At 58.1% G+C, this 25,858-nt stretch overlaps 1 protein-coding gene across 2 annotated transcripts in view; it reads right to left on the bottom strand.

The window, feature by feature from the left end:
• Positions 1–390: 390 nt before the first annotated feature.
• Positions 391–25,858, bottom strand: part of BCR (BCR activator of RhoGEF and GTPase) — a 61,787-nt gene continuing 36,319 nt past the window's right edge. The window contains exons 5-23 of one of the 2 annotated variants that reach the window (XM_072599616.1): positions 25,026–25,133; positions 24,334–24,394; positions 23,966–24,018; positions 23,119–23,259; positions 19,938–20,059; positions 19,305–19,473; positions 18,878–19,000; positions 18,054–18,129; positions 15,381–15,485; positions 14,712–14,786; positions 12,683–12,780; positions 12,318–12,449; positions 5,193–5,252; positions 4,997–5,106; positions 3,770–3,909; positions 2,618–2,752; positions 1,891–1,996; positions 1,604–1,766; positions 391–1,327 (exon numbers count right to left, since the gene is read on the bottom strand). In XM_072599616.1, coding sequence (XP_072455717.1) covers positions 1,238–1,327; positions 1,604–1,766; positions 1,891–1,996; positions 2,618–2,752; positions 3,770–3,909; positions 4,997–5,106; positions 5,193–5,252; positions 12,318–12,449; positions 12,683–12,780; positions 14,712–14,786; positions 15,381–15,485; positions 18,054–18,129; positions 18,878–19,000; positions 19,305–19,473; positions 19,938–20,059; positions 23,119–23,259; positions 23,966–24,018; positions 24,334–24,394; positions 25,026–25,133 — 2,067 coding nt within the window. In that variant the 3' untranslated portion in view covers positions 391–1,237. The remainder of the gene's footprint in view (positions 1,328–1,603; positions 1,767–1,890; positions 1,997–2,617; positions 2,753–3,769; positions 3,910–4,996; positions 5,107–5,192; positions 5,253–12,317; positions 12,450–12,682; positions 12,781–14,711; positions 14,787–15,380; positions 15,486–18,053; positions 18,130–18,877; positions 19,001–19,304; positions 19,474–19,937; positions 20,060–23,118; positions 23,260–23,965; positions 24,019–24,333; positions 24,395–25,025; positions 25,134–25,858) is intronic. The other variant, XM_072599614.1, reaches the window with a different exon arrangement.

Raw genomic sequence — 25,858 nt, 5'->3', positions numbered from 1 at the left:
TGGCTCCCCCATGCTGGCCTGCCCCCCACCTCACGACAGCAGGCCGGAACTCCCTCCCAAGCAGATGAGCCACACAGAGAGAAACTGCAAGGACTATCACAGCCCCAAGCCACCTGCTGACTGACAGCTCAGTGAGGGAGGCCAGACTTCCAGGCCCTGAATCAAAGACCCTCCTGGCTGGAGCAGAGCTCAGGGGTCATCCCTGATCCAAGTGGTGCCTGAAGAGATGGGGAGCTTATTACCTACAAAGCCAGGACAGGCCCTTCCTGGTCCACGCCTGGTGCCTTTCTGAGGGTCTCCCATCCTGGGGGCTGCCCTGAGAGGGCAGAAGTGCAGAACTGGCTGGTTAATAAGGGGGTACATGTCCTGCAAGCTAGTCACACACAGATGCACAATAAAATCTGTGGTTTAATAGTTGACATTCCACGTCCTATATAAATAAGAACAAAGTAGGGCAGAAGTAGGCATGGGCACGTTATCACTGCCAGAAAGACGGGATGAGGACAAAGGCCCAAACCTTCTCACCTGCCTGAATGCAGGTGTGTGGAGGGCAGGTGAGAGCATGGCTGGGGCTAGGAGGGTGGGGCCAGTGTGGAGGTGAGGGCAGGTGAGGGTGGGCCTGCCCCCAAGGAGCCACAGCCAGGCCAGGAGGAGAAGGTGCCCAGGGAGGGGCTCCCTGTCCCAGTTGAGCCAAGGCATTGAAGGTCAGAAAGGAGGGAAAGACCAGAGCTGGCCTTCAGCCACCCATCCCCTGGAGAAAGCCCGCTCCCAGGACTCCCAGACCCTTTCTCGGCACAGGGTGGCCCCCAGAGAGGGCTCAAGATTCAAGTATCAGTCTCTTCAGACACAAGGTGAGAATGAGGAGTTGATCAGTGAGTGGAGGCTGCGGTGGCGGCAGTGACTAAGAAGGAGAGATCCAGGCTTGGCAGAGAATACTAGGAGACAGGAGCAAGGGGCTCTGGTGGGACCTTTGGCCCCCTGGTCTCCAGCAGGGCCCTGGACAGCCCAAAGATGAGGTGAGAGAGGGAGAATCTCAGTCTCCTGGGCCAGGGGCATGGTTGTGGGCTGATGAGGCCACTCCTGCCTCCCTGATGACCCTGGATGTCCTCTCTGAGCTCTGTGCCCAAAGTCTCCCCAAAGGAGCCTCTCATGGGCCCCTGTGGCCTTGCTTGCGCTGCTCCCAGGACCCTGGGCCCTGTGGCTGCTCCCCTCGCCTCCTGCTGCACACCGTTGGCAATCAGACTTCAGTGGAAAAGAGGATGCTCTGCCTCTTGGTGTCGGGAGCTGGGAGCGTCTCCAGCTGCAGAAAATAGAGCAGCACCTGGACCTGTGGAGGGGGAGGGGAAGGGGGTGGGGAGGGGAGGGAGGAAGAAGAGGGGGGGGGGGGGTGAAGAGGCAAGTGGCTACAAACCAGACAGGATGGCTTCCTGGGAACCCAGAGAGCAGAGTGCCCAGGTTGGGGGCACCCGAGGCAGGGACAGGCAGCCCCACTCCCCCGGCTGAGCCCAGCTCTGGTCCCTGGGTGACTCCATTTCCTCACCTGTAAAATGGGCAGCCTCCCCGGGTACCCAGCCCTGCCCCATCACAGCAGGCACCCCCATACCTGGGCCATGACTTCTAGGGACCAGCTGTCGGCCATGGTGATAGGCTGGCTCGGGGTCGGGGGGACCTTACTCTCCTTCTCTGAGGGCCTCAGCAGGGTTGGGCCAAAGACTGTGGCCAGGTTGTGGAGGGACATCTTGTTGATCGGCTCCTTCTCTGCCACCCTGGGGGCACAGGCAGGCAGGTGAAGGCAAAGTGCCAGGGGCAGTGCCCACTCAGAGCCTCTGCCAAGGGCAGGCAGAGACCTGGGCTCTGCTGTGGAAGGGGAGGCTGGGCCTTGGCCTGTACCTTTTTAGATGGTCCAGGAGGAAGAGGAAAGTGAGGAGGCTGGGCTCGGGGAGTGAGAGCAGCAGGTTCAGCATACAGCTCTCTTTGGCCACAGGGTCTGAAAGCGCTACAGAGAAAGCCGGAGGAAGAGGGATCAGAGCAGCCCAGGAGGAAGGGCCCCAGGGGGCCGCCTGGGGCTCTGTCCTTGGCCTTTCCTCATAGTCTAAGGCTCAGATCAAGATGGGGATGAAGATATGGGCAGCCAGAAGCTGGGAGGGCCACTTCTTTCACTTGTATTCAGCAAACTCCACTCCACTGTGGGAGGCCTGGGAAGGGCAAACTCTCTGAGAGGGATGGGAAAAGGGGCCCAAGGGGAGCTCTCAGTAAGACCTAGCATTGGGAAAGTAAAAGGGGCCTGGATCGCCATGCAACAGTTTTCTATGAGGCCTACAAAGGTCTGGAGCCCAGAAGGGCATGGCCCCCCTGAAGGGCCCAGAACCACCCCCCGAAGCACCTGGACCTCTCTGAAGGGCCGAGCTCCACATACCAGCTTGAGTAGGGACTTTCCCACCAGCTGAGGAGCACTAAGGAGGCAAAGACAGTCTGTTGAGGAGAACTTTGGTCTCTGGGCAGAGTTCCAGAAGGCTCTCAGGAGAGTGTGGGCCTGGGGCCTTAGAGCCTGGTTTTTGGTAGAGCACCTGCACAAGGGCCCCTGGGGCATGCATGGCTGCTGGGCCAGGGGACCTACCAATGCCCTCTGCAAAGCTGGGGTAGAGCTCGTCTGTGAAGAGGGGCTCAGGCAGTTCTCGAAAGTACAGCTTGAGCGTCCCCGCAATCGCATTGACGTCCATCTCACTCATCATGACAGACACGTCTTTATTGTCTGAAAGCAAATGTGGGAGGCAGGATCTGGGTGACTTTGGGGGATCCCCATAGGCTGCATGTCTCTCCTCATCCACTTACTCCAAGGCTTCGCTGGAGCCCAGCACAGGCGCTAGCCCTGGGTTTTCCACCAACAGTGGCAATCAAGGCTCTGCAACTCTCTGTAACTCCTCTTAGCACTGAGCCCCCACATGCACAATCAGCCTGGTCAGTAGAGATGATGGAGAGCTTGGGAACAAAGCTGGCACCTAGGCTGAGCTTGGCAACTGGGGGCCCCCTGGGGAGGGACGCCTCCAGACCAGCTGCCAGGACAATGCCAGGAGCAGGCCCAGCTAGGTTTGGGTCTGTGTGCCCCAGCTCTATGCCCCTCCCAAGGCTCCAGCCCACAGACCTCATTCCTTCCTGAGCTCCTCTCTCATCACCAGGCACATCTAGCAGCAGGGATATAGCTTCCTGGCTGCCCAGCCAGGCCACACTTGGAGGACTGGGCCTCCCTCTGCACCCAGGGAAAACTGGGAAGAGTGGTAGGAGGCAGGGCTCAGTATGGCCTCTGTCCTGAGGGGCATTCTGCAATGCCCAGCTGCAGCTGCTGCCTCAAGAGCTTGGCTGCCAAGGCCATCAAGGTCACGGTCTGGTCTTGGCTGTGCCCCAAGGGCCACTGCAGCAAAGCTACAAGGGCAGTGGTCACCTGCCGTGCTGCTACTGTTTCAGGCAGGTCTAGATACCCTCTCCCCCACCCTGTGAAGTTTTTATTCCCTGGGAATGGGAAGCAGGAAGCCTATGACCCCAGGAGGGCCCTGGACACCCCCTCCCCTCCACCTGGGAGCCTGGGCAGACACAGCCCTCCCAGGTTAGGTGAGTGTGTTATCTGATTTTAAACCACCCTCATCTCGTGAGGGACACAAACCCTTGGAGGAATCCAGCTGAGGGGAGTCCCTGGCTCTGGGTGGGGTCCCCTGGCAAACCCTGGCCTGGGCGCTTCCCCCACCTCACCCCCATAGGGCCCCTGAGGACTCACTGACGTCAAAGGCGGCCTTCAATGCCTGGATGTCAGTGGCCACACCAGACACGCGGTAGATGCCCACTTCCTCCATTCCCCGGCGCTCGATCTCCTCCACGCACTGGCGCACGATGTAAGGCACCTTAGATCTCTCCCTCCTACAAGTGATGAGAAGCTGTTTGGACACACTGAGGGGCCCCCAGACACAGCACAGCCTCCCAGCATGGCAGCCTCTACTCCTCCAGCCTCTCCCTGCCCCACATCCTGCCCCATCAGCAACCTTCAGGGCTTCCTTCCCCTGGCCAGCTCAGACCTGGTGAGGTCCCTCCTGCTGTGGCTGCCTGCTAGCCACCAAGACAAGTACAGGCTCTGTTCTCTGACCATTCAAGGCCTTTTTACCTCCCCTTGCCCAGCCACAGAGGCAGAGGCAGCCCCAGGACAGATGTCAGGAGCCATTGAGGCCGACTCTTCCACTGAATAGTTAAGGCAACTGAGGCACAGTGAGATTAAGGGACTCCCCCAGGGCCACAGAGAAAGCAAGTGTCCAAAGTGGAATTCAAACCCAGCTCCCAGCCCAGGGATCTCTCTGAACCCCTGCACCCTCTACAGGGGCTTGGTGGAGATGCTTGCAGGCATGTACTGTGAGGGCCCCAACACTGAGCCAGCCTGTCTAAGGCATCTGCCCTGTCTGCATCTCTGCCACAAGTGGGGTCCGCCCCTCCCTCTTCATCTTGCTCCCTAGGCCCCCGAAGCCTGTCCAATAAGCTAAGAGGCCAGATGCGCCCAGGGCATCTCCAGTTCACTCTGTCCACTTGCTGGCCTTGCTCTACATCCCGCCTACTGAACATTCACTGCCCAGACCACACAATCCACTGGAGCTACAGCCAGACTCCCATCAGGAGCCCACCTGTTCCCATGCAGTAGGGGCCTCCGCCATGCCTGGGGAAGATGCCTCAGTACCTCTCGTTCCTCAATGGCCTTAACTGGGCTCATGGTCACAGAGAAGAAGGGCAGGAGGAGTCAGGGTCCCAGGGAAGAGCTGTCCTTGAAGGAACAGGCCAGGGGACACCAGGCCACAGACAGAGAACCCCAGAGGAGCTGCCTTTCATGCCACATTCCCTATAAGAAAGGGCCAACCCAGGAGCCCAGTGCAAGAGGTCCAGGTGGGAGCCAGAGCCCCCAGGCCCTTCCCCTATCTGGGAGCAGAGCCCTCAGCCTCCCTCAGCAGGGACACAGACCACTCACTTGGTGACAATGCCAATCTTGACCCCAAAGACGCCGGTCTGCTTGCGGGAAGGCATTCTTTTCAAGCTGAATTCCCGACTGGTGAACTTCACTGACAGCTTCACCTCGACCTACATGGGGCAGGAGACAGAGGCTGGGGTCAGCCCTGCCATGACCTGAACCCCTGCCCCTGCTGCCCTTCTTGCCTTGCACTTACACCATTCATGGTGATGACGGCCCGCTGCCAATCTTTATCCTGGAGGGCCTGGGGGTCCAGCTGAAAGACAAGCAGGAGTCTTAAGTGAGCTGGCTGCCTGGGCCTGCCATGCCAGCTCAGACTCCAAGGCTCAGGCCAGTGGTGAGGAAGGCAGTGTCCACAGGTTCCTGGAGGCCTGAGTGTCCAGTTTCCAGGTGTGAGGGAATCCCATGTCGGTGCCTACCTCTAACAGGGCAGCCCAGAAGCCTTGGCCCGGCTCCCAGGGCTGGAAGCTGTGGATGCAGGGGAGGCACTTCCTGAAATGCATGGACTACAACCATGAAACACGGGAGCACCTGAGGAAGGCGCTGGCATCAGGCCCAAAAGTGGGAACGGCCAGCATGGGCCATCTTGTGCAGCTCAGGGCAGGCTGAGGACACTGCCTCCCTCACCCAAATTCTCTGGAATTCTTGCTCAGACAGGGCTGTGAGGCGGGGTTTATGGGAAGGACCCATCATGCCAGGCCACCCCCCTTGCCATGGTCATTCTTAGCACAGGAGGCCTGAGGCCCCAGGGAAGGCAGAGGTCAGCTCCCTGGCTTACAGATCCACGCCTCTGAAGCTTGGGGGGCTCTCAAAGACCATCTTACAGATGAGGAAACCAAGGCCCAGATGGTATCGCCCATGGTTCAGAGGTGGTAGGAGCCAGAGGCATCTGCCCTGGCCCATGGGCCGAGGCTCTGGACCCTACCCGTTCTGGTGGCAGAGCACAGTGTGATGCTCCAAGGATGCAGCCTCAGAAGGCAGCCACCTTCCCCCACATATTCTCCTCTGGCCTCCTTCGCCCTCATGCCAGAGGCCAGTCCCAACAAGAAGATTCCAAGCCAGAGGCTGGGCCCCCCAGGGAAACCTTTGGAGCTCTGTGGCCCAGCTGGGCTGTCCCCAGCACCAACTTAGGCTGGGCTGGCTGCTGCCTCCTGCAGGACCTGAAGAGATGTGGGGGCCCATGAGGCTTGAGGAGGCAGGACTAGGGGTCAAGGAAGGAAGACCTATTTCACAGGGAGAGCTCAGCACATAGGTGGTGAGCTCCCCATCATTTCGTGTGTTCAAGGGCTGGCTGGGAGCCTCCAGGGGCCTTGCTCGGATAGGACACGAATAGGACGCAGCTGGGATAGAGCCCCTCACAAAGCAGGATCTCCTAGGAGCAAATATTGGCCCAGCCCCCCTCACACTAACCTGGCCCCTGCACAATCGGTGGCGGATATGGGTCCATAGAGTCCTGCCCTGACCCCGCCAGCTCCAGCAGAGCCCCAGCATGGCAGCAGGGAGGGTTGGCACCTCCTTCATCCTCACCCTCGGGGCCCAGGCGGTGAGTGGTGGCAGCAGCGGCGGTGCCAAGCACCCCCAGCCGGCTTTTAGTATGCTGTGTCAGGAAGGCCCCACCCTCGCCTAGACCAGGCCTCCCTCTTCCCAGGCATGTTTCCCCCCACAGTTGATAGTTACGGGAACGTTTCTCAGGATGCTATTTGTTGTCCAAAATAGGCCTGGATCCACTTCCTCTTAGAAGGGCCCAGCTTCCACTCTAGGGAATGCCAAGTAACGTTTCCCGTCGGGGTCTCATCACAGCCAAGATCTGCCATGCAGGGTCAGAAGGGGCCCCACCCCACCCCGCTCCCTGCTGGCCCTCTTCCACATCCTCAGACCAGGGCTCATGCACAGGGCACTCCTGGGAGGACAGGGAGCTCACTCCCTGTGGATCACTTTAAACAAGCCCTGCCCCTGCTCCAGCTTCTGCCCACGCCCTCAGGGATTCTAGAAGCAGCCAGGTTTGGTGCCAGGGCATTCCCTCTGCCCCTGGTCTCCTGCATAGCCCATCTAGTGCTGGTCATGGAGACGTCGTCTACCCCATCAGGCTGAGCTCCTGGAGGACAGGGGTCCCCAGAACTTAGCGGAGTGCTGGTATGCAGTAGGCACTTAATAATGGTTGTTGGCTTGATTGCAAGCTCAGCCTCCATGTCACTAAGTATGTCCCTGGCCTTGGCGGCTCTGGCACCATATCTCCCCCATCCCGCACTCTAGGAACCCAATGGCCCCTGGATGCTGCCCAGGACTGAACGCAAAACCTGCCCACCTTGCCAAGGGTGAACATGGGCACCTGCCAGCCATGCCAGCCAAATGGCTGTCCTCTGGAACAGCCTGAGCTTCCCAGGAAGGATACTGGGTGAGAAGACTGGGGTTCGAGGGCCAGAGGGGAAGGACAAGGAGGTAATCTCCTGGGGCTGACAGAAACTCAGGGGGACATCCTGAGAGGTCTGTGGGAGGAGCTCCCCCATGGTGCGGGGTGGGGGCAGGACAAGGGGAATGAGGAAAGAAGAGGGTAGCGCCAGTGGTCAGTTCAGCCTAAGCAAGGCCCCTGAGGCCCTAGCCTTCCCTGGACCCCAGCCCTGCCCAGGCCCAGCAAAGTCAGGGAGCAGGCTCCCTCACCACCAGGGGCCCTGCCCTGGAGGCCTTGTCCACAGAGACCCAGACTGTCTGGGGGGGGGAACTCCGGAGCATGAGAGGGCATTGAAGGTTACATGGAGGGGCCTCCCCAACACAGCAGACAGAATGGTCCTCCCCTGCTGGTGTCTCCCATCCCACACCCAAGGGGCTGACTTTGCAGAATCCAGGTCTCTGGAGAACTGTTCTGGAGTCCTGGCCCAATGCCAAAGGAATCCTTCCCAGCCTCTGTAACACCTGGATGTTGGTCATCTGGCTACCATTCAGAGACCTCCCTCTAAGGATGGGGAACTCACCCCTTCCTGGGGTGGAACGGAGCTCCTCCTTCCTAACATACAGCCTCCCCACCCTGTGGCACCTAGCTCACTGGGATCATTGCATACAGGTAGGTTGGCTGATGCATTTGGACCTTGGCTCCCACGCATTAGCTACCAGCAGGACGTGGGTGGGAAAAAGGCCCCCAGGCCAATGCACCCCCCCTCCCCATGGGACTGATGTAGGAAGGCTGGCCTGGCCCACACTTTGGATGCTGAGCAAGGAGACCTTCCACCCAGCAGGGACCAAAACAATGAAGGAGTCACAGAAAACAGGAGGTCCCATCCTCTCCAGCCCCTCCAGCCCTGGGTCAGTCACTTCCTCTGTCAACAAATAATGCTCCTCAGGCCTGGTTTCTATGGGCGTCATCGGCCCTGGCAGCCTGCTGTCCAGCAGGTGATTCACTCTCTGCTCAGAAACCCAGGAGGGAGGAGGGGATGACGCTCAAGGCCCAGTGGCTGGGCAGCCTCTGCCTGGGAGGGCAAGCAGGGCATGTAAGGATGGGGGCAGACAGGGCTGCTGGGAAACAGAGAAGCCTGATTTGGGGGGGCCTTGATGATAGAGCCTCCTCCTGCCTTCTGTGCTCCCCATGCAGTCCTCCTCATTGGTGCTCAGTCCAGCTGAGGGCCCGGCCCAAGTGCACTCTCCTGCACTCAATGTGGAGGCATGGGGCCAAAGCTGGCCTGTGACTCTCCCTGCTCTCCTGTCTCTGACTTCCCTCGGGGCTCAGCTCTAGTGCCTCCCACCCCGCATCTAGACACCCCCAGGTTGTCATCGCTCCCCCACCTCAGCCCCACATCAATCATGCCAAGGCTGTCTGTTTCCCCTCTGCATAGCCTCAGTGGCTCTCCTAATCCTACAAGTATTTCGGGCACTACGATAGATATAAATGCTAGCTGTGTTTGTCCTTCGTTCTTGAAGAGGACCATGACATCAGGGAGATGAGGACATGATGTGGCATGGACTTGGATTGGAGTGAGGGAGGGCTGTGCAAGGGCACCTGCCTCACTTTCTCCTCCAAAGCCATCTGGATCCAGTGACCAGATATTCATCAGGAGGACTGGAGATGGCCCAGGATGCAATGGGAGACCCTGGCCCTTTCAGGAGGCCTTTTCAGTGCCCCTTTAATCCAAAAAAGGAAAAAAACCAAACTGAGAGGGGAAGAATCTCAGGGTTCCTGGGTAAAAAGAGAAACAGTGACCACTGACATTCACTCTGTGCTAGGTGGACGGGGACCTGGTGTCCGGTCTATGAGCTCCAGAGTGAATTGGGCTTAAGACTTGGTCTTTGGTAAGAAATGCTGGGCACTTTAACCAGTGTAAATGATGCAACAAGAAATGCTGGTGGAATGGCTCCAGCCCTCGGGCAGCCTGTCTCTTCTGTCCTGAGCTGCTGCTTTACTCCACACAAACACGCTCAGGTCCCTCCTCTTTAACCGTGCCAATGACCCCATTGTTCGCACAAGCTGCTGTGCTAACATCGCTGAGCTAGCGGGCCACCAAGGAAGCCAAGCAGGGTTAAGGGCCATGTCCAAAGTCACTGAGGAAGTAGCAGAGCAGGGATTGGAACTCAAGACCTGGGATGTCAGTGCTCCTTCCACTGGACCACATTGCAACATCCTTGCTGCTTCTCCAGCTCTCAAGGAGAGCAGGTGCCTACCAGCCTCTGGCTCTGGGCCTCCTTGCTCTCAGAAGGAGGTCATGGTCATCCCCACCGGCTTTCTATAGGCCTCTCCTAACACCACCAGCACCTCCCTCCTCCCCAGATGCTCACTTTCTTTGGCCTTCTCAGGTCTTCAAGCCCCTTTGCTAAGGCACCTCCCTCACCCTCCCAAGCCTTTGCCATAGTTGTCCTCATCTCTACCCCTTATTCCTTAGTGATCTCATCTACTCCAGTCTCATTCCATCAGTGCACCTACCCGGGTGGTTCACAGTCCGGGCACCATATCCCCACCTGTCTGTTCCTGCCTCATGCCATCCTTGGGCTCATTCCCCCTCCAATCCTGGCTTCCTCTACACCCCCCATGCCAGGGCCCAACCAGCCTGGCAGTCTACCCTCAGAGTCATCCTTAGCCATTCCTCTCCCTCCTGGCCTGGCAACTCTGTCTCCATGGCGGCACCCCATCTGCTCTCTCTCCATATAGTGAGGAAGCCAAAGGGCCTAAAAAATTTTCCAGTGGCAGCAAACATGCCATCTCACCGTGCAGCCAAGGCCACGTGGGGTTAGAACGTACAGACAACTGAATTCTAGAGAAAGAGAGTGCCAAGGAACGAACAGAAACACCTCCTCGAGGGAGGAAAACCAGATAGATGAGAAATGCAACCAGGCAAAGCTGTCCCAAGGGCGCACAGGAGACCACAAGTGGGGAAGAATGGGAACAGATCTGCTGAGGCTCCCCACCGCCAGCCATTCTCTCCAGACAGGACTGAGGAACTGGCCTCCCTGCTGGAACTCAACTACCCTGCTCCTGGATACACCTACACAGAAAAGGAGGAGACAAGAAAATGGAGGGAAAAGGAGCCCTGCCAGATCGAGGATGGGCAGAGGATGTCTGCACTGGCCTTCAGGGTGTGCCCTCATGGCACAGGGAAAGGGAAGGACACAAACAGCAAGGAAAACCAATCTGGATTCTGTCCACAAAAATCAGACCCTATCCAGTGTGATCCAGATCCTGTCCACAAGGATCTGTCTGTAGAGATCCAGACCCTGTCCAGAGTGATCTAGATCTTGTCCACAAAGATCCAGACCGTATTCACAAGGATCCAGGCCTTGTCCATGAAGATCCAGACCCTGTCCAGAGTGATCCAGATCCTGTCCATGAGGATCCAGATGCTGTCTGTGAGGATCCAGGCCCTGTTTGTGGAGATCCAGACCCTGTCTGTGAGGCTTCAGACCATGTCCAGGGGGATTCAGAAACTATCCATGAGGATCCAGACCCTATCAGAGTGATCTAGACCCTGTCCACAAGGATCCAAGTCCTGTCTCTGAGGATTCAAGCCCTATCCATGTGGATCCAGATCCTGTCTCTGAGGATCCAGACCCTGTCCACAAGGACAGAGAATCCAGATCCTATGCACACTCCTGCTCCTGGTCAGTCTGGGCCCAGTCCACTGTCTGAGGCAGACACAAGGCCCTCCATGCTCTCTGTGTGCCAACTGCTAGGTAGCATTTCATCAGTGGTCAAGGCCCCCTCCAAGCACATGCCACCACTGTACAAGGGTCAGTGAATGACGGGGCAGACAGTGCTGTCCAGTCAGTTACCCTCGGGCCCCTAACTTCTAAGAAATAAGCAGATGCCTGCTGTGTGTACCTCCCTCCCATGGTGGAGATTCAGTGCCAAGTCCAAGGCCCTGATGAAATCCCTGGGGGTGGGAGGCCCCTCAGGGGAATCACATTGTGCTGAATGCCTCCAGCCTTAGACCATCGCAGGATTTTCTGCACGGGAGCAGTCATCATCTACAAGAGTTTCACTACACCATCCGCACAAGAGCATCCAAGTGAATGAACAACTGATGTGCAGGTGGATGGATGGTCTACAGAGCTCATCCCTCAGGCAGCGGACTGGGCCCAGAGCTGACCAGGAGCAGGAGTGTGCCCTTCTCCTTAAGGCTTTCCTCCCATAATGTCCCAGTCTTTTGCCAGGTTATTCCCAAACCCAGAGGCTGTAGAGAGGGAGTATGGAAGGAATGCACAGTGCAAACAGTAGATGCAGCCTAGAGGACACCCTGAGAACTGCATGTGACTAGAAAAAAACAAGGTGAGTCAGTCACCAAACCAGAGGAAGGAAGACAGCCAACACACAGGCCATGGGCTCCATGGTGCCTGGGAAAGTGGCCCAGGGGGATGAGGAGAATCCACCACCCACAAGGATACGTCAGATCCCCAGTCCATGACTCTCAAGAGCCATCTCTAGGAAGGGCAGCAGAGCATGGGAGAGGAAGGGGACCCCAGGGGGCAGGAGCATGCAGCCCTTGGGTGGCAGCTCCCCTAGGTTCTGTACACGCAGCGCACACACAAATGGAAGCATCACCCGGTCCCTCAGGCCCAGAGCAGGATGTCAGCCAGAGGAAGTAGTCCCGGAGATGGGAAGGGAAAGTGAGAGGCTCTGCACTGATCCCCTGCACCCTCACCACACCAAGCCCTGCCCGTAGGAATGCATCTCTCCCTTCACCCAGACGTTCCGGGAGAGGAGCCTTTTCTGTCCTCGAGAGTAACGGGGTGATTCCCCAGCGCTTGGACCCTCTACCCACAGGCAGCCCCTCTCCACTCCAGAATCCCCAGGAGAGGTGATCCTTCCCCCACAAGCCTGAGGAGGGGCCAGGTCCCTCTTCACCTGCAGCTGGCCTTTGCCCATCATGCGGTCACTGGTTTCGCCATCATCTTTGCTGAGTTTGGCTTTGTGGTGGCATTTTTCATAGCACAGGATCCGCAGGGTCTGAGAGCCCTCTAACTCGATCTCGAACTCCTATGGTCACAAGGCAGTGAGAGAAGGAAAAGTCCAGCGTGGGCTGCAGCCTCGCCTGTCCTCCCAACTCCTGAGAGCAGGAGATGGCAGAGGACCTGAGCCGGGCTGAGCGTGGACAGCACCTAGTGCTGGTCAGCCCCATGCCAGGCAGTCTCCCAGGGAAGTGGGCTGTCCTGGGCAGAGACTTCTTGGAGAAGCTCCCCTCCCCTGCCCTTCCTCCCTATCCTCCTCACCTCATTCCAGTTGGGCTCAGTTGTGTCTCTATAGACTCGGGTCTTGGCTTTATTCACAAAGTACCCAAAGGAATCCACTTCTAAGGTGCAGTAGAGATCTGAGGAGAGCACAGAGTGGGTGACCAGTGGCAGGGAAGCCCAATGGTCAGACACCCCATGGCATCCCGAGGCCTCACCCCAGGCCTATTCAGGGCAGGAGGGTTAAAGGGCTGGGGGGGGGGGGTCTCAGCCCTCCCCCAGAGCCACATGCCTTCACATCTGGCCCAGGAGACCTCCGGGGATGGGAGTTTACTACCTATCATGGGACCTATCATGTCCCCATGGGACAGCTATCAAAGAGACAGGGTTTCCTCTGACACTGCACCAGAATCTGTGGCTCCCCCGCCCCCCAGGCCAGCCCCTTGGACGCTGCTCTCCTGCTCCTACAGGCCACATTGCAACCTAAGATCAGGCTTTACGTGGCAGCTCCTGGGCCCCAGGCTGGGGAGAGGCCCTGGATACAGAAAGTGATGACTGGTGCTTACAAAGCCACTGACGGTGTGCAAAGCACTGGGTGAATGGCACTTTGGGGGAGGGGCGCCCACTGGAGCATGCTTTGTGAGCCCCACAGGGATGGGGGGGGCCCTCTGGTTATCTGGACCCCTGTTGGGAAGCTCAGGGAGCCGAGGACTTCATCATTATTTCATCCTTCCCAAGTTGGAGGAAATGAGCCCTTGGACCCAAGCCTAGAACCTGGACAGCAAAGGAGAGGAGACCCGGCCAGGTCTGAGCTGCATACTGCCATCCAGGACAGAAGCAGACCCGAAGAGGAGCCCAGAGGACAAGGCTGAGTGAGCCCCTGACCCGACTGACCTGGACACAACTGGAACGGACCTGATTGGACTGGACCTGACTGAACCCGACAACCTGACTGGCCTGGATGCAACTGGACCAGACCCAATTGGACCTGACTAAACCTGACTGGACCCAACTGAAGTGGACTTGACTGGCCCAGATATGACTAGACCTGACTGGACTTGACTGGATCTGACTGGACCACACCTGACTGGACCCGACCCAACTGGACCCAACTAAATCCAACTGGCCCTGATCTGACTGACCCTGTGGCAATGTCCAATCACCACCATGTTCTCTGCCTCTTCTGATCAACGTTGCCTGCTTCTCTTTCCATCTGCTTTGGGCCACATTGGGGCCTGGGCAGAGGCCTGGGTCTGACACGTCTGGGGGCACTAGCTTCATGTGCTCCCCTGAGGGTTGCTCCCCTGCCCAGGCTCCCCCAGCTCTCCTCCTCCCTCTCTGCTCCACCCTCCTACAGACCAGGCCTCACACCATGGGAGTTCCCCAGGGCACTCTCTCTCTGGGTGACCTTATCAGCTCCCATGGACTGAAGAATCACTCTCAAATCCTCCCATCCTGCTCCAACCTCCGTGCTCACCTCTGTCTCGCATTTCAAACTGGACATCCAATAGACTTCTTAAACCCAAAGCAGTTACCCTGGCTTCCCTGGCCGGTTCATCTTCCAAGCTTCCCCATCCCCCCAGACTCCCAGCCTGGTCATCCTGGGCTCCAATATGGCACCAGGACCAGTCAGTGCCACCTTCACCTCCACAGCATCTCTCCCCCTCCTCTCCTCCACCCCCAGCCCAGTGCAGATCCACAGACTCTGGGGATGGAGGCTGCCTGCCCCAATCTCTCCCACTCCACTCCACCTCCAAAGTCTGACTGCATTCCCCCCCACCTCGGGCCTCCAAGGGCAGATTCAACAGCTCCATTTGTGGCCCAAAAACAGGACTTTGTGTCCTCTAGGTCTGAGCTAAGCTGCTCATCTCCCTCCTCCAAGCACATACCCAGAGATACCAGGTCCTGTGTGCCCAGGCACAGGCCATGGTCATCCTGGCTTCCATTCGCTTGGGCATGGAGGGAGCACCCCCTCCCCACCACATTCCCAGGAGTCCATGTAGCTGGAGTGGAAGGCACTACTGGGCGGGGTCCCCAGGCACAGCTGCCCCTTTCCAGAGCCCTTACTCACTTGAGCTCTGTTTGAATCCTGTAGCTGAATGGACAATAACATTCAGGAATCCATAGAGGCCAGTGGGTTCATCATCTGGGCAAGAGAGCAGGGTGGGGGGTGGTGAGCATCAGTGAGGGGGGGGTCAGAGCAAGGGACATAGTGGGGGGGGTCAGAGCGAAGGACACAATGAGGGGGGGTCAGAGTGAAGGACACAGTGGGGGGGTCAGAGAGGGACACAGTGAGAGGGGAGGGTCAGAGTGAGGGACACAGTGGGGGTCAGAGCAAGGGAGACAGTGGGGGGGTCAGAGCAAGGGACACAGTGAAGGAGGGTCAGAGTGAGCAACTCAGTGAGGGGAGGTCAGAGTGAAGGACACAGTGGAGGGGTCAGAGAGGGACACAGTGACTGGGGAGGGTCAGAGCAAGGGACGCTTTGGGGGTCAGAGCGAGAGACAGCGGGGGGGTCAGAGTGAGGGACACAGTGGGGAGGGTCAGTGACGGAAACTGAGAGGGGAGGGTGAGAGTGAGGGACACATTGGGGGAAGTAGGTCAGTGAGGGACACAGTGAGGAGGGGATCAGAGTGAGGGACACAGTGATGGTGACCCAGGGGGAGAGGGAGGCAAGCGGCCACAGAGGCCCAGGCTGCTGGGGGCAGGAGGGGGCTGAGGCAGAGACCCTTCCCTTCCTACCCTCTTTGTTGATGGTCAGGGGGATGTGGTGAACCGTCTGCAGCTTGACACAGGAGTTGGTCAGCATCTGAATCTCCACGGAGGTGAGAGAGAAGCTTTTAAAGCCTGTGCAGGGAGACACAAAGCTGTGGGGGAGTGGTCCAAGCTGCCAGATGCCCAGCCCTGTGGGTAGCTGCCTGGTGGGGTCTGGCCCCCATGGCCCTTACAGCCTAGCTGGAGCAGGGGGCACAGAGGGCTCTTGGTTCTTCTTGGGTGCCAGGATGGGGAGGCAGGGCAGAACACGTGGCTGGGCCCACAGAGGGGAGGCCGGCACCCCAAGCCAGGGGCCCGTGGGGGAGTTAGGAGTGGGGAGAGGGATTGAAGGAGAATGACCAGTGAATAAGGACATGAAGTCAGGCACCTTAGGGGTAGTTGGATGGGCCAGGAAGACAGAAGGTGGCCCGGGTCACTCACTCACACATGGCAAGAACCAAGGGGAATGGCCCAGTCTGAGTGTGGGAAGAGGGGCCGGCCAAGGGCCAGTCCGGCCCCCCTTCCCAAGTACAGGGCTAGTGTTTGGGACAAGGAGGCTTAGCCAGTCACCCCCATGGGGTGCAGTGCCCCTCAGAAGGTGGCCCAGGGCACTGGCGGGGGGCAGGGCTCTTATCCCAGACACTTTCTGGGGGACCCTTGGCTGAAAAAAGTGGCCTCTATGAGAGGTGGGACAGGCCCAAGTGAGACAGACCCAGGTGGGGCTCGAGCTGCTGGCCAAGTGCCCACAGCCAGGGAACCTGCAAGTGCCCTTCTCTGGCCTGCCTATACCTCTGCTCCTCAGGTCCTAGACTGCACCAGGGCTCAAGCCCATGCTCTCACCCTGCTGCTCCCATCAAGCATCCCCCATCCTCCATGTCCCCCATTTCTGGGCCTGCCAGCTTCTGGCTGGCATGCCGAGGCCTTGGAGCCAGCTGGGAACCTGGCTCTTCCCTTGCCTCCAAAGCAGGGCACCCCAGGACTGTGTCCAGGACTGGGGAAGGAGGGGACAGATCCTGTGGAGTACCAGATCTCCCAGGCCAGCCCTGTGGCTGGTGACCATGGTGGCCTCTTGGACCCCAGGGCTCTCTCCTGACCCCTCTACCCTCCTCCTGCTGTCCCACTGCTCTGGATCATCTCATCAGGCTTCACGGACTGAATGACCTCTGCTGACTCGCTTCTGGTCTGACCTCTCTGCTGACTTCTGGTCCTGCATCTCCAGCAGCCTCTCGGATGTCTCCAAGTGGACACCCACCACACATCACAATTTTTTCCCTCCTACCTCATCCATTTCTGTCCAGGGCTCCACCATCCTCCTAGGCCCACAGGCTCCCAGCCTAGCAGTCATCCTGCTCTCCTTAGCCTCCACACCTCCTCCACCATCCCCTTTTCTCCACCCACAGCCACTGTCTGGTGTTCATCAGCCCCAGTGCTCAGCGGGGCGCCTGGCACTAACAAGTATGGAACGAATGTCTCCTGACTCTCTCCTGGCCTATTCATGTGCTGCCACGGCGGCAGCCCCAAACCACACGTGGGTCTGACCATGTTCCTCAGCTCGAGAAGATCCTGGGGCCTCCTGGGCAAATAGAGACTGACTCTTCTGGCCCCCCCTCCACACCACTGTTGGCCAGAGCCATCTCCTGCCTCTGTGCCTCAGACCAGGCAGTGTCCCTGTCCTGGCACACACTCCTCCCTCCCTCCTGCTGCATACAATCCCTAACTTTCCTTTAGAACCGTCACTGGAAGTGACTTGGTAGTGCTAGGGACATTTTCTGCATTTACTCTCCTACTTTCTATAGTTTCTCCTAAAAGAATGGGGGCTCTGTGAGAAGCAGGGGCTGCCTCCTCTGTCTTGACATCCCCGGTACCCAGACCAGCAGCTGGCACATGAGAGGCCAGCTCAGTCAGTATGGGGGATGGATGGATGGGTGGGACAGATGGATGGATAGATGGATGGATGGATGGATGGATGGATGGATGGATGGATGGACAAATGGATGGAAGGACAAATGGATGGATGGGTGATGGATGAATGGACAGACAGACAAATGGCTGGCTCGCTGAATGGACAGATTGACAGATGGATGGATGGACAGACAGATGGATCAATGGCTCAATGGGTCAAGGACCCATCCCAGAAATAGGGGATCCTAGACAGAAACCGCAGGGGCAGAATCAGTCTGGCTGTTAACACAAGCTTGCCAGGAGGGAAAGCAGGAGCCAGGTGGACCAGAAGCCTCAGAGGCTGGATGCCCACTCCCTAGGTGGGGTGTCCAGGGGCCCCTTGTAAGAACAGGAGGGTGCTCCACTTCCTACTCTATGTTTCTGCAGCCCTGATGCAGGGTTTCCCAGGCAGGCAGTGAAGGAATCAGATACAGGACAGAGAAAAAGACAGAGACAGAGGGAAAGAAATAAAAATGAAGACAGAGAGACAAAGCTGGAGAGACAACATATGAAGGAAGAAGGTCTGTGAGAAGGGACTTGAAGGCAGCAGGGAGTGGGATTAGGCCCAGAGGAGGCGGCTGTCCCACAGTGGAAGGACCTCCCAAGGTGCTGATAGATGACATGTGGTGGGGTGGGGCTCAGGAGGGAAGAGGGGCTGGTGGCCACTCGGGCAGTCAGGACTCAGGGGTCACCGGGGTCAGGCGCAGACAGGTCACTCACATTTCTTCTGCTGTTCACGGACATTCTCCCTCCACTCTGCGCGCTCATAGTCAGAGGAGATGAGGAATGTGTAGCTCTAGAACAGAAGTGGCCCGGCCCCTGTCACCATGTGCTCTGCCAGGCCACCAAGGTACCCGCCTTAGTGGGTCCCCACTACTAGGGTGGAGTTGTGTGGGGGTAGGTGATATCATCAGCCCCATTCTCCAAATGAGCAGACTGAGACCGGCAGTCTCGCTGGTCCCCCACACCTAGGACACTGCCAGCTCCAAGCCCACCTTCCCCAGGAAACATCCCTAGCCCCTGTGCAGCCCAGGGCCACCTTCTGTTCACCCTCCCCCAGTCACCCTCCACATAGCTGGTATCAGTTTGTCTGTATAGCCTGGGGGCTCCTGGAGTGGGACAGGGACTGGCTTTGGCTGCTCTTTGCTTCCCCAGTGCTTAGCATGGGACTTGGCACATAGTAGGCATTTCATCAATGTTTACTGATTTGGAGTGAAATGACTTGCCCAGGGTCCCACAGATAAGGAGTGCATGAGGCTAGATTTCAACTCAGGTCTTCCTGACTCTCTGTACCCTGTGGCACCTGTCCTCCCCCATAACTTCAAGAACCTTCTCAAAGGCTAAGGAGGCTCCTGGAAGGGGCCAGGTCAGACAAGGGTGGGGAAGGGGAGAGGAAAGCAGGAAGAAACCTCCCTGTCCTGGTCTCTCTGCCTCCAAGGTCTGGCCTCCCTAAAGCTCCCTGGAGGTTCAACAGCTCTCTCTGTCTCTTCTCTAGCAGAATGACCCCAGGGCTGGGACGGGCCACCACGTGCAAGTGTGCCTACCTTGCCGTGGCGGTTGTGGACCCTGAATGCCATGCTCGGTGACATCAGCAGGAGCAGAGACTCTTGCTCGGAGAGTTTCTTCTTGAGTCTCTCGATGACCTTGCCTCCTTTGTTTGCTCTCTGCTAAGGGGAGAGCTGGGTCAGAATGCCCAAGGAGGACTCCCAGGGAGCTGGGACAGCTGGCGTCACCACCTCCCATGCCCAGCAGCTCAGGGAGAGGAGAGAGGCCTCATCTCACCAGGTGGCCCCTGGGGTTTGGTGTCTGCCCTGAACACACCGACTAGGGGTCAACATAAAGTCTTCCATTTGGGTCCAAAAAGTCAAGGGCCCAAGTCCCGGAGGCTGGGAGAGGGTTCAGTCCCACGTCCTCTGACCAGGCCAGCCTCGCCCCTGTCCCCAGCCCAAGGTGGCCAGGCCTTGCTCTGACCTTTTCTCGCTGAATGTCACTCTTGATCTGGGAGATCTTCATCTTCATGGCGTCCAGCTCCTCATCCGGCACCAGGGGGATGGCGGGCGCCGTCTCAGCCTCATCGAGGTTCTGGAAGCTGAGGTCTGTGAGCGGGACATACCACTTGCACTCATAGTGCTGACTTTTCCTAGAAGGGAGAGAAGATGGAGGTTCATTGTGGACCTTGGGCATGAGGTGCCCCCCGGAGGGTCAGGACCCAGCTTGTCCTGAAGTTAGCCTGGAGCCCAGATCCTGGGAGCCCTGTCTAGGGCTTTATGTGACTCAGGGGCCTCAGTTTCCCCAGATGTAAAGAATGTGGACTAGACCTCAGTGCTTCTTAGACTATGGGGTCATGAGTGGAAAAAGTTTCCAAAGCCCTGGAGTAGGTAACCCACTCTGGACCTTGGGAGCCCCCATGACAAGGCCCTGCCTTGGCACCCCTGCCCCTGGGGCCTGGCAGTGCTGGGGGGGAGGGGCAGTGCTCAGTACATCTGGGCATCCAGTAAGAGCCTGCAGACTAGAACTAGAGACCCTGATATCCTGGAACTGATGGAGTTGGGGGCAGAGCCAGGCTGGGGGTGGAGCCCAGGAGTGGGGGGGGGGGGGGCTCACCCTGCCATCTGCTTCTTGAGCTTGGCGCACAGGAAGAGGTCAGTGAAGAGGAAGACGTGCCGCAGCTTGCGTGCCCCCTCTACCAGCTCCACCATAAAGCTGTCCTTCAAGAGCTGCCGGTGCTGAGCAAGGAAGCAGAGAGTTGGTGAGGTGAGGCCACCAGTGCAGGAGCAGAGTGGGATGGAGTGGGGTGCGAGTTGGCAGAGCCTGCTGAGGTCATGCACCACACACACGCCAACACACACAGGTGCTTCTACACCCACAAAGAGCCACATGGGTGCTCAGGCCCTGTCCCCTCACACCCACACATACACAGACACTGCACACACATATGTGCACACAGTGCCTCCCCACCAGCACACACATACATGCACACACACATGCACACAGCCCCTCCCCACCAGCACACACAAACATACATATACACAGCCCTTTTGTACACATAGCCCCTCCCTGCCAGCACACACATGCATGCACATACATGTGCACATAGCCCATTTTCACCAGCATAGATATGTGCACACAGCCCCTCCCTGCCAGCACACACATGCATGCACATACATGTGCACATAGCCCTTTTCACAGTCCTCCCCACTAGCACACACAGGTGCACACACATGCACACAGCCCTTTTCCACCCGCACATATATGTGCACACAGTGCACACAGCCCCTCCCTACCAACACACATATACATGCACACAGCCCTTTTCTACCAGCACACACATACAAATATACACATGTACATGCAGCCCTTTCCCACCAGCACATATATGTGCACAGTGCACACAGCCCCTCCCTGCCAGCACACACATACATATACACACATGTGCATACAGCCCTTTCCCACCAGCACATATATGTGCACACATGTGCACACAGCCCTTTTCCACTAACACAGATATGTGCACACAGCCCCTCACCACCAGCACACATATGTGCACATAATCCTCCACACCAGCACACACAGGTGCACACACATGCACACAGCCCCTCCCCACCAGCACACACAAACATACATACACAGCCCTTTTGTACACATAGCCCCTCCCTGCCAGCACACACATGCATGCACACACATGTGCACATAGCCCTTTTCACCAGCACATATATGTGCACACAGTCCTCCCCACTAACACACACAGGTGCACACACATGCACACAGCCCTTTTCCACCAGCATATATATGTGCACACAGTGCACACAGCTCCTCCCTACCAACACACATATACATGCACACAGCCCTTTTCTACCAGCACACACATACAAATATACACATGTACATACAGCCCTTTCCCACCAGCACATATATGTGCACAGTGCACACAGCCCCTCCCTGCCAGCACACACATACATATACACACATGTGCATACAGCCCTTTCCCACCAACACATATATGTGCACACATGTGCACACAGCCCCTCCCCACTAGTACACACAGGTGCATCTACACCCACAGAGTCACACCCATCCCCAGGCCCTGCCCCTTAAACTCCCATGCAAGGTACCACCACAGGATGGCCGAGCTCAAGGAGTCTCCAGTCTCTGGAAGGGGAAAGGTCTCTAGCAGGGTCTGAGGAGGGGGAAGGAGCCATGACCATAGTAGAAAAGGAGGCCCCAAGGATCAGCCTGGGCAAAGGCACAAGGGCAGGACTACGAGCACAGGCTGGGTGGGAAGTACAGGGGCAGGTGGATCCGTGGGCAACTTTGGGGCTGCCTCCCCAGCTCAGGCCCTGTTCCCAGGCTCTCTCCTAGGTATCCTAGTCCCTGACCTGCCCTGGGGGAGCCATGGCCTCTGCCCCTCTGCCTCTCAGGCTCCAACTTGTCCCAGAGAGGACAACAGCAGCAGGGTCAGGCCTCGGCCCAGCACCTAGGCACTGAGTCTCGCCAGACAGATGGCTGCACGAACTCTGACCTCTGAGGCTATGGGGGCAGGAGTCAGAAGTTCAGCCCTGCCTGGGTCCCTGCCGCAGTTTCCCTCTCTGCCACCTGGTGTTTGTGGGGATGCGTCAGAGGGAGCCTGATGCCCATCCTTCCAGACAAGGCTCACGCTGCTGCCCAAAGCACCTGCTGCCCCTGGCCCAGATGGGGAAACTGTGACTGCCAGTACCAGTTGCAGGCACCCCATTCCCTGAGGGCTGCAGACACATTGGGCACTCACCCCTTGCGCTGGGGGTACCACAGCCTTGGGACCATTTCACAGATGAGGGGCCTCTTCAGTCACAACACTAGTGTCCAGAGTGGGATTCACACCCAGGACTCTAGACCCCATATCTGTGGCTGCTGCGGGAGGTGGGAGGCGCGAGAGGTGGTCTCCAGCTACATGGTCTCCCACGGGTTGGCCGTGCCCAGCCCTGCCCCTGGGCCTTTAGCCCTCTGGTCAGTGAGCCAGCATTCCAAGTCCATGACTGGATGCCCTTCTGGACCATACAGGCCACGATGCAGCCAATCTGGACATTGTGGACATGCCTCTCCATCTCCTGCCTGTGTGCCTTTGCATTGGCTGGGCCCCTCTCCTGGAGTGCACCCTCTGCTCCCCAGTGCACATCAGAGCCTGGCTCTGCCCTGGGCCACTCCTGCCCTGATTTCTCCATGGGTGACAGCCCTCTCCCCCCTCTAGAAATCATTCTTTATGCCATCTTTGGCTGATGCTGACCTCTGTCAGCTCCCTGAGGACAGGGAACAGTCCCCACACACACACCAGAGGCATTAAACAAATACTTGTCTGACTGCATGATCCACAGAAACAGAGTGGGGAGGAATCTCAGTAGGCAGTGAGCTCCCCATGAATGAAGGTATTCAAGCAGGGCCTGGGTATAGTGTAGAAGGGATTCAGGTCATGGGGACAGACAAGCGGACTCCAGCTCTCCGAGCATTTGGCATTCTAGTAAACAGCCTGTGCAGGAGAATCCACCAGGGGGTGCGTCCAGCTCCATCTCCAACCCAGGCCGAGCCACTCTTCCCCCCACCAGCGTGGGGCTCCAGCCTCGGCCCCTGCCACACCAGTGCTCACCAGGCACAGCCGAGGAGCAGTGCCCTTGCTTGCTCGGCTCCTCACCCACACACCTGCTCCCTTGCTCGCTTGCCCGTGTGCCTGCTCACTCCCTTGTTTCCTCACCCATGCGTTTGCTCACTCCCTCATGCACATGTGCCTTGCCCGCCCCCTTCTTCACTGGCTCACCTCTCCCTTTTTGATGGTCATGGACTGCCTCCTGGGCGTGATTTCCTCATTGATGCTGGATAGGAAGTTCTGGGAGATCCTCAGGGCGTCCTGCAGCAGGGGATGGTCGGGATGGCTGGGAGGGGTGTGCTTCAGCAAGTCCTGTACCAGAGGAGAGAAGGCAACAGGGAGCAGGGTTGGGTGTGGGGGGCAGAAGGGCCTCCCGTATACCCGGAGGCTGGCTCGTATCCCTGGGGCCCCCATCAGTTGGTCTGTACCTCCTCAGTTACTAGTGACTGGTCAGAGTGCCAGGCAGGGCTCACAGCAGGCATATCATAGATGCTTGTGGATAAACTGGGAGGCTTCGCAGTGGGGGCAGCTATAGGGGGACCCCCTTGGGGGGATGTGGCCAGGCTCATTCTGTCTGTTAGAATTGGGCTGCACTCTATATCCCTGGAAATCAGCTCAGATCCTGCAAGCCCCCACCAGTGGCGGCCCACTCCAGGAATTCGAGTTCTGCTGGGGCTCAGAGGTGACCACATCAAAGAGGGAAGGGGACTCTCAGGGAGTAAAGGGGCCACAGTCAGGGGCCAGAGGAGCAGTGAGTCCAGGGAATCCACCACTGCCACAAGCCACCTCCCACAGGAGTCAAGAAGTAGGCACGTGCAAGGCTGACCTTTGGGTTGGGAGGAGGGGGAAGGGGACCCAATCTTTCCCCAAAGATGCCTGGGAGTAGCTGTGACACATGGTGGAGGGACTGGTGTGATGGAAAGGACACACCATGCCCCACAGCGCATACCCACATCTGAGCCCAGGTCCCGGCCTTATAAGGCATTTAGACACACATCCGCTATCCCTGTGGACTTACATGGAGGACGAGGGTGCTGCGGGTCACTCGGTCTACGGGCTTGTAGAGCAGAGCTGAGGACAGAGGGCAGGATGTGAGGTTCCACCCTGCCCACAAGGGTGCAGAAAGCCTTCCAGAGCCTCAGCAGGACAACCCAATTGGACCTGCCACCTCTGGGGGTCACACATGATGGGGCAGCAGCCTGGCAGGGGGCCTGAGGGCTGAGGAGGGCCCCCACCCACCCACTCTGACTGCTAAGTAATTGGGGGCCTCAGACTAAGGAGCAACCTTCTCCTGTCTCAGTTTCCTCCTTCCAACAAAGTGACTACCCCCCACTCCAGCAGAAGGAAGCCCTGCCCCTGCCCCAGGGCCCATCCCCAAGGGCTCACTTTCCAAAGAGTTTTTGGTCGTCTGATCTTTGGAATCCTTCATGCTTCTGGCTCGTAGGTTCTGCAAAGGAAAGGCAGAGGAAGGGCTGAGCTAGGTCAATGCATGCTCCCCATAGCGCACTGACCTGGAGCCTGGGGCAGGGCCAGCCCCAGGGATGGGGTCACTCCACAGGACTCAGGGAGGCACTGCCCACCTGACCCACCTAGGTTGTGGCAGCTGGGGAACAAGGGCTTGGATGGTCCAGGATGCCTGGAGCTAGGATGCTTACCAGGAGGTAAGACCATTCACCCTTCCCTGCTCCATCTCCCACCTCCTGGCCTTTGACCTCACTGTCTCTCAAACACTCCCCCCTTGGAATCCTGGCTTCCTCATAGACTCAACTCAAAGCTCACCTTCCTCATACACAGAAGCTGGGGTTGAGGAAGCCAGAGAGCAGAAGAGCTGGGGGAAAGTGGGGAGGGGGGCAAATACTCAGGGGTCTTGGAGGCCAGTGAGGAAGCAGAGGTCCAAGGCCAGGGGTCACCGAGGGTCTAAGTGGGATGGTCAGAGTCAGGGAGTCTGGGAGCCCAGGGTGAGGCAGAGGTGTGGGGGCAGGGTTGGGAGTCTGGAAAGAGGCTGGAGGGGACCTGGGGGCTGGGGCTCAGGGTAGTAGGGCTGACCACGGGTTCACACCTCAATGGGAGAGTGCTACCTCAGAGATTTCAGCAAACTGGGCATTGGCCTGGCAGCACCTGTCTGCCATCTCTATGGCAGCCTCATAGTTGTCCACAAAGGCGCGGTACACCCCAAGCTGGCTGGCCTGTGGGAGAGAGGCCAGGTGAGTCTGGGGCTCGAGGGGCGGGGTGGCTCCACCTCAGCCACATTCCTCACTCAGATGAGGGGCTCAGCCACCAGCCCCAGGGGCAGGGGCCTCCCCTGGGCATGTTGTCTATTGATTTCCTGAATTAAGTGAATGATACATGTGCTTGACTGAAGTGATTGTCGACCCCTCAAAAGTTGCTTTCCTTTTAGAGAAGCAGATCAAAGAACCTGTGATAGCAGCCCCCTGTATATGTCGGGGTGCTTACTGATACACCTCCACACCTCCTGTTGGGTCCCTGGATGCCACTGGGGCACCCTCCCTCCAGCTGAGAGCTATCACACCTCATTCTGTTAACCTAAACATCACCTTCCAGGAGGTCAGTCCACTCACCCCCACCCATGCTGGTCTGGGAGTGACCCCAGTGCTAACAAAGGCAGGAATTTGGGACAATATCCAGTCCAGGGGAGAAATGGAGGCCCCCAGAGATTCATGGGAGGGTGGGTTTGGCCCCAGGGCCAGCAAAAGGATGACCAGGCCTCCAGGAAAGGGGCAGACCCTTCCTGTAAAGAGCCACCTTTCTGCCCCTCACCTTCTCTGTTCCTTCTCTCTACTCCCTTGTCCCCCCTCAGAACCTGGCAGTGACAGGAGCTCTGTGGGCCACCAGCTCCATCCATCCAGACGAGGGGTGGGGCAGCATGGTGGAAGGAGGGAACTCGGGGTTG

Source organism: Notamacropus eugenii, chromosome 4 (assembly GCF_028372415.1).
Source record: "Notamacropus eugenii isolate mMacEug1 chromosome 4, mMacEug1.pri_v2, whole genome shotgun sequence".
NCBI classification, from domain to species: Eukaryota; Metazoa; Chordata; class Mammalia; order Diprotodontia; family Macropodidae; genus Notamacropus; species Notamacropus eugenii.
Note: the sequence above shows the minus strand (reverse complement) of the source record. Positions and strands in the feature narration are given on the sequence as shown.